Genomic DNA, 12,393 nt, shown 5'->3' with positions numbered 1-12,393 from the left:
TATCTATATCTATATCTATATCTATATCTATATCTATATCTCTCTATCTCTATCTCTATCTCTATATCTATCTCTATCTCTATCTCTATCTCTATCTATATCTATATCTATATCATCTATATCTATATCTCTCTATCTCTCTATCTCTCTATCTCTATCTCTATCTCTATCTCTATCTCTATCCCTATCCCTATCCCTATCCCTATCCCTATCCCTATCCCTATATCTATATCTATATCTATATCTATATCTATATCTATCCATCTCCTCCATCTCTATCTCCCTATCTATCTATCTATCTATCTATCTATCTATCTATCTATCTATCTATCTATCTATCTCCGGTGTTGCCCAGGTATTTATTTATAGGGTCTTCTGCTTAAGCGAGGGGTTGGACTAGAAGACCTCCAAGATACCTTCCAGTTCTGTTTTTTTTCCTGTAGACATTGACACATACACCTCCCACATACACCCTATTAAATGTAATTCTATGAAATCTTCAACTCCCAAAACACAACACTGTAAAAAATTATGGCTTTCTAATTATTCCTATTCAAATTGTAAACTGAAGCAATCAAATTCATGTTATTAAAGTTATATAAAACTTAACCCTTAATTCAATTAAAATACTTTTGGGTTGATTGTTTACTGTTCTCTATCTTTCCCCACCCCAGTTTCTTCAATTGTAACTGCATTTCATTCAGGCAATTGAAAATGTAAGAAGTAGAAAAAGTTGTAAAGATAATTACTAGACATTTTGTGGTAATTGTGCTGGGGAAAATCAATTATGCTTCTAGGAGGGAGAACTGTTATTTTATTGAGAAATGGCCAAGATAATGTCATAGAAAATGATTATTGCTTATTCCGAAGGTTAAAAATAGAAGAAGATGATACTCTTCTAGAGTTCAGTGGATCTAGGAACAAGAACAGTATTAACAATGAAGGAAACAGATGTCAATAATGTTTCTGCAAGATTTTGAGATGTTAAGATGGCAGTGAGAACTCATCTCCTGTGTTTGCAATGTATGTACCTGGAAAATGAAGATTTGAGCTCAGAGCTAAATTGCATCTTCAAAGTGAAAGTATTGAAAGATAATTAGGGGACGGAAGGCTAAAACATTTGAGGAACGGTTGCAGGAACTGGGAATGTCTAGTTTAATGAAAAGAAGAACTGGGGGAGACATGATAGCAGTCTTCCAATATCTCAGAGGCTGCCACAAAGAAGAGGGAGTCAAGTTGTTCTCCAAAGCACCTGAGGGCAGGACAAGAAGCAAAGGGTGGAAACTAATCAAGGAGATAACCTAGAACTAAGGAGAAACTTCCTAACAGTTTGAACAATTAATCAGTGGAACAACTTGCCTCCAGATGTTCTGGGTGCTCCAACACTGGAGGTTTTTAAGAAGATGTTGGATAACCATTTGTCTGAAGTGGTGTAGGGTTTCCTGCCTAAGCAGGGAGTTGGACTAGAAGACCTCCAAGGTCCCTTCCAACTCTGTTATTCTGTTTATTCAATGTATTCAATTATCAATATAGCATAGCTTATCCTAAGAAATCTGGTTAGAAAAGTCTCCATGAGAAATTTATTTTTGCTTGTACTGAGGTGTAAACAGTTGGGCAACACTTGAATTTGACAGTTAACATAACATAGAAAGAATAATTAAGGTTTATGTTTTGAGAAGGATGAAAAAATCCCTTCCTAAATAGCTACCGACTGATAGGGATGCATCCTGATAATTGCTAATGACCCACTGTGGATGTTTGAGTAACTGCTTCCTGGTTAGTAAGCAGAGGTTGTAGGAGGAATATGGGAGAGCCATGGTAGTACAGTGGTCAAAAAGCAGTATTGCAGGCTAATTCTGCTGACTCCAGCAGTTCGATCCTGACTTGCTCAAGGTTGACTCAACCTTTCAGCATTCTGAGGTGAGTAAAAAGAGAATCCAGATTATTGGGGGCAAAAAGCTGACTCTGTAAACTGCTTAGAGAGAGCTATAAAGCCCTGTGGTATATAAATCTAAGTGCTGCTTCTATTGCTATAAGGCAGCCACTCCTAGGGAGTTAGCTCACTGAATGAATGAGCAGGAAGGGGAAAGAATAAAGTTTAGTAGGAATGTCAAAGCAAAACCCTTAACAAATTATTCAAATAAATCTATGATATGTTGTTACTTAACTTTTAGAGCCTATGATAGGTGTAAGAAGAAATCAAAGCCTTCAAAATGTGGAATGAAATAACAAAAATGAACAAATGAGAACAAGGTCATGACTTCCAATGACTCAGGAGCATGGTGCCTCACATGCTTAGAAGTCTGGATTGGAGGTTAGCAAATTAGCATTAGAGACCTGAGTGTTGCTGCATGTTTGGGTGAGTTCCTGTCACTTGCTCTAGCTCCTTGCAGGGACATGAAAGAAGTATATATGGTCATATGTCTCTCCCCTAGCAGTCACTGGCTAATCCTTTCAACTGCAAGCACCTTGAATGGGATGGGACTTCCATTGGCTATAGAAGCTGTACAAGAATAAGCCATCAGAACAAACACATTCAAGACAGAACTGAGAAGACAGCAAAAGTTAGCAAGTGCCACCTCTGCAAAGAAGCTGAAGAAATAATGGACCATATGGTTAGCTGCAGCAAGATCACACGGACTCATTACAAACAACGGCATGACAAAGTAGCAACAATGGTGCATTGGAAGATCTGCAAGAAATAGCATTTGCCTGCAAGCAAGAATAGTGGGAAACAGAGAAAGTAATAAAAATGAAGAAGCTAAAGTGCTCTGGGACTTTACACTTCACACAAACAGGCACCTGTCACATAACACCCCAGATGTAACCACTGTTGATAAGAAAGATAAAAAAAATCTGTATTGCGGATGTGGCAATATCAAGAGAGAAGAGAAAGAACTGGAGAAGATAACAAAATATAAAGACCTACGAATAGAAATAGGACAACTATGGTAAAAGAAAACAAAGGTAGTACCAATAGTCATAGGCATCTTGGGTGCAATCCCAAAAAAACTGGAGCACCACTTGAACGCCTTTGGCATTGACAAATTCACCAGCAGTCAATTGCAAAAGGAGCTTTACTTAGAGCAGTTTACATCCTATGAAATACCTCAATTTCTGCCTATTCCAAGTCCTTGGTAAAAATTTCTGAAATGGATAAAAATGCCAAATCCAGCCTGAACATCCAGCTGACAGACTTATAATAAAATAATAATAATTTATTTAATAATATTAAATAATATAAATCCTAAAAGAAAAGATAATATACAAGTATAGATTTAGAGAAGGCACTGAAGGTGATCAGAAAATTAGAAATTGAGCCCAATACAGGTAGTCCACTGATGTACGATCACAATCGATCCCAAAATATCTTGTCACAGTTAAGTGAATCACTGCAGTTGTTAAGTTAGTAACATGTTTCTTAAATGAATCTAGTTTTCTCATTGATTTGGCTTGTCAGAAGATTGTAAAAAGGTTATCATGTAACCTTGGGACACTGCAACTGCCATAAATACATATCCAGGTGTGGGATTCAGCTGATTTGCACCAGTTCCGGCAAACCGGATGTTAATTTTGCATCTGGTTCACTGAACTGGTTGTTGCAAAGACCGGCTGGCCCCACCCCTCCCTTCCCAGGAGTCTCCACATGGCCCATTCATCGTGCCAAATAAGTGCAGGACCCACATGGAGGCTCTGGGAGGGTAAAAAACGGGCCTCTCGGAAGTCTAGAAATGAGCCTGTTTCTGGCCTCCAGAGGGCCTCTGAAGCCCAGGAGAGGCTGTTTTCACCCCCCTGGAGGCTCGGAAAAAGCCTCTAGAGCCTGGGGAGGGGGGAAATGGGCCTACTGGAAGTACCCAAAGCCTAAATATGGGCCTATTTCCAGCCTCTGGAGGGCCTCTGGAGCCCGAGGGAGGCCGTTTTTGCCCTCCCAGAGGCTCAAAGAAAGCCTGCGGAGGGCAAAAACACCCCCCTGCCATGGTGCAGGAGTAGGCCATGCCCACCATGGCCATGGACACACAGCAACTGGGCAGACAACTGGTTGCTAACATTTTTCAATCCCACCCCTGTACATATGCATTGCTGCGTGTAGAAATTTTGATCGTGTGACCGTGGGAGCGAAACACAATCACAAGTCACTTTTTTTCAGTGCCGTTGTAACTTTGAAAGGTCCCCAAACAAATGATTGGAAGTTGTGGACTATTTGTAAGGAACTGGGATCATTTAGATTTGTGGGGAAAAAATGGTAATTTGAACATACTTGTTCAAATATCAGAGGAACTGTCATTCGGGGATGTTTAAGACCCGTTTTCTTCCAGGGCAGGAAAAAAAAAATGATTAACTTATATATAAGGAGATTCCAACTGAATGTTCGGATCCCTGATGATAACATCAGCTTCATAATGGAACCAATTACCCAGAGAGGCTATGGGATCCTCTTCATTGACTGGATTGAAATGGAGCAAAGATAGCACCGAGCAAGGTTTTCAACTCATTGATCGCCACAAAATTATAACTATTATTCCGTGATTGAGATTTACAATGGAAAAGCGAGTTATTTTCAGAGGAAAAAGGGACCTATTTTGCAATTGAGGCCTATTAATGTATCTCGGAACAATTTTATTTAAAGGATGCATTTCATCCAAAAAAAAAAAAAAAAAATCTCATTCACTTTTTTCCCCCCGGTACTGGAATAATCACGAGAAAGCTTACAATGAAAGCTTGGCTGCCTCGTTATCTAGAATCACTATTTGAAATATTTTATTTTCTCCCTCTATTAGGTAATATACCAGATCTTCACAAATTGAAGAAGGATATTGTCAAGCTATAAATACGCTTCCCACCCCTGTGCTTAGCCAAAGAAATGTACTTGGTACATTCACAAAGATTTCTATACTTATTTGGTATAGGTATTTCGGCTGTTCTAGCTTGAATAACATTATCTGCCATTTTTTCTCTTATACATTTCCTCTCCTCAGGTGATGCAATAGCTTCCCACTGTGATTATTTAAACCCTGTTCCCCACTGTTCACTTAGAGAAATAATGTGGTTGTTATAGAATAACCATTTATTTTATTTATTTATTTCTTTTTGTAGATCCTGGGTTGCACAGGCAGCAATTTTTTCTTCAGAGACCGTCCAATGTGGTGGTTGTAGAAGGGAAAGACGCCATTTTGGAGTGCTGTGTTTCAGGCTACCCAATGCCAACATTTACGTGGCTGCGAGGAGACGAACCAATCTCGTTCAGGTATGTAGAGGGGTTTAAAAGTCATGGAGGGCCTGGCTGTATCAGTTTGATTGATAAATAAATACAGGTAGTCTTAGATCTACAGCCATTTGTTTTAGTGACCGTTCAAAGTTACAACCTACCGGAAAAAGGGGAGATATGACCCACTCCCAGTACCCACAACATGGTAATTATTTATGCACATTTGCATTAATTCACAGTCACATGAGCCATGGTGGCACAGTGGTTAGAGTGCAGTACTGCAGGCTAACTCTGCTGACTCCAGCAGTTCGATCCTGACTTGCTCAAGGTTGACTTCTGCTGACTGCCAGCTGCCTGCAATTTGGCAGTTCAAATCTCACCAGGCTCAAGGTTGAATCAGCCTTCCATCCTTCCAAGGTGGGTAAATAGCAATAGCAGTTAGACTTGTATACCGCTTCATAGGGCTTTCAGCCCTCTCTAGGCGGTTTACAGAGTCAGCAACTTGCCCCCACAGTCTGGGTCCTCATTTCACCCACCTTGGAAGGATGGAAGGCTGAGTCAACCTTGAGCTGGTGAGATTTGAACTGCCGAACTGCAGATAGCAGTCAGCTGAAGTGGCCTGCAGTACTGCACTCTAACCACTACGCCACCTCGGGACCCAGATTGTTGGGGGCAATAGGCTGACTTTGTAAATTGCTTAGAGAGGTCTGTAAAGTGGTATATAAGTTTAAGTGTTATTGCTATTGCTATTTTATGACATTACTTATTTTATGCATATCCAGCCTTTATTTGTTCTACAAATAACTCAAGATGGAAAACATGTCCCATACTTCTTCCTCCTCCTAGTTTCCACACAACAACAATTCTGTGTGGTGAATTAGGATGAGAGGATGTGACTGGTCCAAAGTCACCCAGCTAACTTTCATGGCTAAAGCAGGACTTGAACTCATAGTCTCCACCTTTCTAGCCTAGTGCCTTAACCCCCCCCCCCCCCCAAAAAAAATGGCACTCATTTCTGGTAGCAAACAATTTGCTTGCTTTAAGGCCATTACACTCACTTAACTTCCACAAAAAAGTCATCATAAAATCCAGGCAGTCACATTACCATGCTGACTAACAACTATCCTCACTTACAACAATAATGGGCAGGGTTCATTACAGTTGTAACTGGAGGACTGCCTGTAAGAGTTCCAAGAACTTTGGCTGGTGGAATCTAGTAGAAGAGCCGTTTCTGCCATGACCTTCAATCTTTGGAATATTTTCCACCTGAGGGAAGGGCTGAAAGTTTGTTTTTAGTACTTGGAGTTCACACACATCTCAAAATTGCTCAGGTTATTAAACACTGATCTATGACCTCTTCCTTCTTGATGTTTGAACTCCCAAATCTGTCAGGAACAAAATTCGAGATCAGAGACATGACACAGGGAGAATAAGAACTGTAGAACATCCCAAGGATTCATAATCCTCACCAACCTTCCTTGAGCTGAGATAAAATTTTAGAACACCGGTGAAGCGTATCTGTTTTCTGTACATCACTTGCAATATTTTCCTTCCAATCTTTTCAGTAACCCCAACAGGAAAAATGGACAGGAAGAACCAAATCTGTAATGTTTGTGGGATGAAAGCAGTGTTGTGCCTTTGCCCCGTTCCCTTTTCTATGTGGATCCTGATGTTGCATTTGCATATGTAAAGGGAAGAGGTTGCAATGCCTGGTGCCATGAAAGTTTAATGAAAAGAAGGACTAGGGGAGACATGATAGCAGTGTCCAATATCTAGTGGCTGCCACAAAGAAGAGAGGGTCAAACTATTCTCCAAAGCACCTGAAGGCAGGAGAAAAAGTTATGAATGGAAACTAATCAAGGAGAGAATCAACCTAGATCTAAGGAGACAGAACAATTAATCAATAGAACAGCTTGCCTCCAGATGTTATGGATGCTCCATCACTGGAAGCTTTTAAGAAGAAATTGCCTGAAAAGGGATCGAGCAGGGGGCTGGACTAGAAGACCCCAAAATCCCTTCCAGTGCTGTTATTCTGTTTTGTCATTCAAACAAAACCTCAAACTCCTATCCATAGATAGAAGCATTTAAAGCAATATTTCCTGACTTTGATTATTTCCAGGAATGTGGAATTCAGCTCCCAGAATTTTTGTACACTAGCCCTGCTGGTGGATTCTGGTATTTGAAGTCCACACATATGGGACTGGCCAAGGAAGCACCAATTTAAAGCATCACCTGTAAAGCTCTCTGTGGCACAAGGCCAGGTTATCTTCAGTTCAGTTCAGTTTATTGTATTTGTATGCCGCCCTTTTCCCCCGAAGGGGGACTCAGGGTGGCTCACAACTCGAACCGGGGAAGGGGGATATAGACAAAAATTTTTAAAAAACAAACATAACAATATATAATTTAAAACTCACAACAGTCATACCATTCGAGACGGGGGCAACAGCTCTTTAGCCCCAGGCCTGTCAGAACAGCCAGGTTTTAAGGGCTTTGCGGAAGGCCTGGAGGGTGGTGAGGGTTTGAATCTCCATGGGGAGTTCGTTCCAGAGGGTCGGAGCAGCCACAGAGAAGGCTCTCCTCCGGGTAGTTGCCAGTCGACACTGGCCGGCGGATGGAACTCGGAGGAGGCCTAATCTGTGGGATCTAATCGGTCTAGTGGAGGTAATTGCAGCAGGCGGTCTCTCAAGTACCCAGGTCCAATACCATGAAGGGCTTTATAAGTGACGACTAGCACCTTGAAGACCAATAGGCAGCCAGTGCAGCTCGCGGAGGATAGGTGTTACGTGGGTGAACCAAGGTACACCCACGATCGCTCGTGCGGCTGCATTCTGGACAAGCTGAAGTCTCCGAATATTCTTCAAGGGCTGCCCCATGTAGAGCACGTTGCAGTAGTCCAGTCTAGAGGTCGCAAGGGCGCGAGTGACTGTTGTGAGGGCCTCCCGGTTCAGGTAGGGACGCAACTGGTGCACCAGGCACCAGTTGCGTCCCTACCTGTGGGGCCTCCTTTCCATAAGGACATCTACGTGAACTACCAGTCAGATAGGTGGGAATGCTCCTAATCCATTCCTTTAAACATTGGCATCTTATAATAGCTGGGAGGTATGCCTGTGCCCTGTGGAAGATTCTTCATCATGAAGTTTGGAGCCCAACACATGCCTAGCCTTCTTTAAAGACCTGCTTCCCCTCCCCTCCCAAGTGCTGGAATATGAAGAAGTGCCTACACGTTGAAACCTTAATTGGTGCCAGTGTTTTTTGCTTTTATGCATTTGGTTTTAATAGTTTTTAAATGGTTTTCTCTCATTTTAATTTTAAATTGGGAGTTGCCCAACACCTTTATGCTCTTGTATGGAGCAGAGGTTTGGGGTCTATACTCAACTACAGTCCTAGAACAAACAGAGTACCAGCCTTTGAGATGTATTTTGGGTGTAGATCCAAGAACATCTGCTGCAGCAGCTAGAGCTGAATTAGGAATTCATAAAATACATGCACTATCCAAAATTAGAGCATATAACTACTAGTGCAAAGTCAATGAAATGGAGACTGATATTGTATAAAATTACAATCACAAATCTCCTGGATCACCAAACTAACAAATTTTGTAAGAAGCTGTGGCCTTCCCACAGAAGAGCCTTCTCTGTGGCTGCTCTGACCCTTTGGAACGAACTCCCCGTGGAGATTCGAACCCTCACCACCCTCCAGGCCTTCCGCAAAGCCGTTAAAACCTGGCTGTTCCGACAGGCCTGGGGCTAAAGAGCTGTTGCCGCCGTCTCGAATGGTATGACTGTTGTGTATTTTTAAATTATGTATTGTCATGTTTTTTTTTGTCTGTACCCCCCCCCCCTTCCCAGATTTGATTTGTCAGCCGCCCTGAGTCCCCTTTGGGGGAAAAGGGCGGCATATAAATATAATAAATGAAATGAATGAAAATGAAATCTCATGCATAACAGAAGAATAATTTTTTTTAAAAAACTACCCAAAGAATTAAGGATAGAGAAGTACAAAATGAAATAGCTATCCTTAGTAAGGTGGGTAACTTGAAATGTCTGAGCAAATACAAAAATATTTTTTCAAATAGTCAGCTTGAAGTTATTTGAAGTTACAATTGCCAAAACATCTTAAGGAGATATTTACATGAGCGAGATTCGAACAGCTTGACACAATGGTCAGATATGGAAGATTCCATTCCATACACTACAATAAGCGTCTCTGCATTTGCGGAGCGGCAGAGGTAGAAGACTTGGTTCACATCCTATTTGATTGTTGCTTGTATAAGGGGGTGAGAGACAGGTACCTTGGTCTGTATACCAAATGAATGACCCATTGGGATCCCCATATCAAAACAACTTATTTAATGTGCAGCCAGAACCTGAAAATAACATTTAACACAGCACCGTACTTAAACAAAATGGTTTGGTTGAGAATTTCATACGTGGGACCGATTGGGGTAGATTGTAAGGGTGACACCAAAATATAATTTTATGTCATTTTATTCTATTTTATATATTTATGTATTAAATTATATTGTATTTTATCCTGTAACTACTGTATTTTATCCTACTCTTATTTTAAATTGTTCGTGTAGGATTTTATTGGTGATATGTGTTTGAACCTTGTGCTTTGATATGGCCTATAGGCTAATCAATAAAGCTATAATAATAATCGTAATAATAATAAATAAACAAAAATTCTCCACTCTTTCATCCTTGTCATACTTCACTGAAAAGCTAGAAATCTTGGTGCCCCCTAGAAGGATGGGATTGCCATGTTTCAGCCCTTTGAACAAAAGAAAAGATGTGATAGAAAACTAAAATAAATCAACCCATAGAGAGAATGACCCTTGCATATTGTCTTACTTAAAACATTGATATTATGTCAATCTTTCAGGGCCAAAAAATATTCACTGTTGGCTGGCAGTAACTTATTGATTTCTAATGCAACGGATGATGACTCTGGAAGCTATACCTGTGTCGTCACATACAGAGATGAGAACAGTAGTGCATCGGCTGAGTTATCAGTATTGGGTGAGTAGAAAGAACTATTTTTGCCTCTTAGATCACGTTCTTTGTTGCTGAGTTCTGATCCTGGTTGTGAAGGCCATCTGATGCCCTTATAATTTTCAATTGTTTTGAAAGGAGGGTGTGGGTTTTGCAGAGTTTCTATGGTGGAATTATTTTACAGAGTGAATTCTTATTTAGGAGCACTATGAAAAGTAACTGTGTGAGTATGTAAGTCATCTGAGAATATAAAAAAGAAGACTGTTGACTATCTTGTTGTGTGCTATAGAAGAAAGGTTATGAATTCACAGTGAACAATTATCATTCTTTCTTTGGTGTTTCTCTCCCAGCACTATAGTCTTCCTGGAGCTGAAGAGCAGCCTTGGAACTTTGTAGATTATGGGGAAGAACAATAGAGAAAGTTGCTTTGAAATCTGACAGCTCTTGGAGAAGGCAAAGGATAGTAAATAGTACTAAATAGTAAAGTTCAACCTTCTTTCCTCTATTGTTGAACATCATTGGTTCCTGAATATCACAATACTGATGCAGATTGAACTCTTGAATGTTGACATCATTGACAACATTGATGATGTTGGAGTCCTTGGTGTTCTCTTAGCTTAGTTCTTTTCTTGCAGAAGTTTCATTACTCATTCATTATCCATTGTATACCGTATTTTGGGGAATATAAGACACACCTTTTTTCTCCCCAAAAAGAGGGCGAAAATCTGGGTGCATCTTATACATCGAATACAGCATTTTTGAACTCCCGAAATCTCACTCCCTTTGCAAAATTGGCTGTGTATAGCCTTTAGGAGGCCCCTTGGGGATAGGGAGGGCAAAAGTGAGCAAAAAACAGGCCAACAGGGCCCCCAGTCCCCAGGAGCACTCTACAAGCCTCCTAAAGATTATGTGTGCCCTTCTTTTTTGACAAAAAAATGCCTGGTTTTGCAAAAAAAAAAGGGCTGTTTTTGAGAGGTCTGCAGAGTGCAAAACCCCTTTTTTATTTGCCTCTTCAAAATCTTGGTGTGTCTTATACTCTGAAAAATACAGTATGTTACCTATACATGCAACATATACAGTGGATACTGAATGGGTAATGAAACACCTGCAAGAAAATAAAGTCAGGGAGCTCCAAGGACTCCACAGTTCAACCGTGAGCTACTAATATTATCTTCAGTTGATACTGATTAACAACAAAGATCAGAAAGGATCAAGGACTTCACTCTTACTTCCTTCTCTCTGCATTTTCCCTCTTTCCTACATTGTAGAATTTTCCTCTCCTGGACCCTTGCTTTTTTTAAATCCCAGCCCAGGAGGAAGACGAGGCTATCTAGAGTTGGTTAAGATAGAAAAGAATCCATAAAATATTAGATTGTGAAGAAGAATTGTTGTAGTGGAGGAATTATTCAACCTTGGCATGGATTGAGGATAGAAATATTTTCTATTACCTTTTGTCAGATGTTTCCATGCTACACATGGACTTGCTAAAAGAACGAGGGCAAATTTTAAATTCCAGTAACTCAATATTCAGGGGATGCAGATTTATGAGAAACAAGGCTGTATTTCCTTTCTTCGTAATTATTTTGAGGAATACTTTGTGGGATAAATGTAAAAGGATATGTTGGGGCATATATTCAGCAGCACAATATTCTTTCTTCAAAGCCTGGACCTAATTTGATTGGTTGATATCATGGCAGCTCACTTCCCAAAGATAAGAGTGCATGCTCAAAAGTTTTCCTAATCAGTTCTGTCCAACATTCAAGGCTAAGAATAGGGATGAGGTTTGGGGTAAATGTATTTATTTGATTGAATGGTTGATTGATTTATATAGATGCCCATTTCACTCAAGGGGTTTGGTGCTGATTACAAAGATCGACGATGTTGATTATATGCCATCAAATCATGTTCGACTCCTAGCAACCACAGACATTTTCTTCTTGATAGCAATAGCAATAGAACTTAGACTTATATATCACTTCATAGCGCTTTACAGCCCTCTCTAAGCAGTTTACAGAGTCAGCATATTGGCCCCAACAATCTGCGTCCTCATTTTACCAGTCTTGGAAGGATGGAAGACTGAGTCAACCTTGAACTGGTCAGGATCGAACTCCAGGCAGTGAGCAGAGTCATCCTGAAATGCTGCATTCTATACCCCCTATCAGCTGAGGGGGATTGCCACCACACAATGCTGCC

General features: G+C 40.5%; 1 protein-coding gene across 1 annotated transcript in view; it reads left to right on the top strand.

Moving 5' to 3' along the window:
* Nucleotides 1-12,393, top strand: part of DCC (DCC netrin 1 receptor) — a 774,549-nt gene that overhangs the window by 153,722 nt on the left and 608,434 nt on the right. The window contains exons 4-5 of the mRNA XM_032213902.1: nucleotides 5,095-5,245; nucleotides 10,091-10,227. Coding sequence (XP_032069793.1) covers nucleotides 5,095-5,245; nucleotides 10,091-10,227 — 288 coding nt within the window. The remainder of the gene's footprint in view (nucleotides 1-5,094; nucleotides 5,246-10,090; nucleotides 10,228-12,393) is intronic.

The sequence above is a fragment of the Thamnophis elegans genome, chromosome 3 (assembly GCF_009769535.1).
Source record: "Thamnophis elegans isolate rThaEle1 chromosome 3, rThaEle1.pri, whole genome shotgun sequence".
Lineage (NCBI taxonomy): Eukaryota > Metazoa > Chordata > Lepidosauria > Squamata > Colubridae > Thamnophis > Thamnophis elegans.
This window is presented reverse-complemented; position numbering and strand designations above follow the sequence as displayed.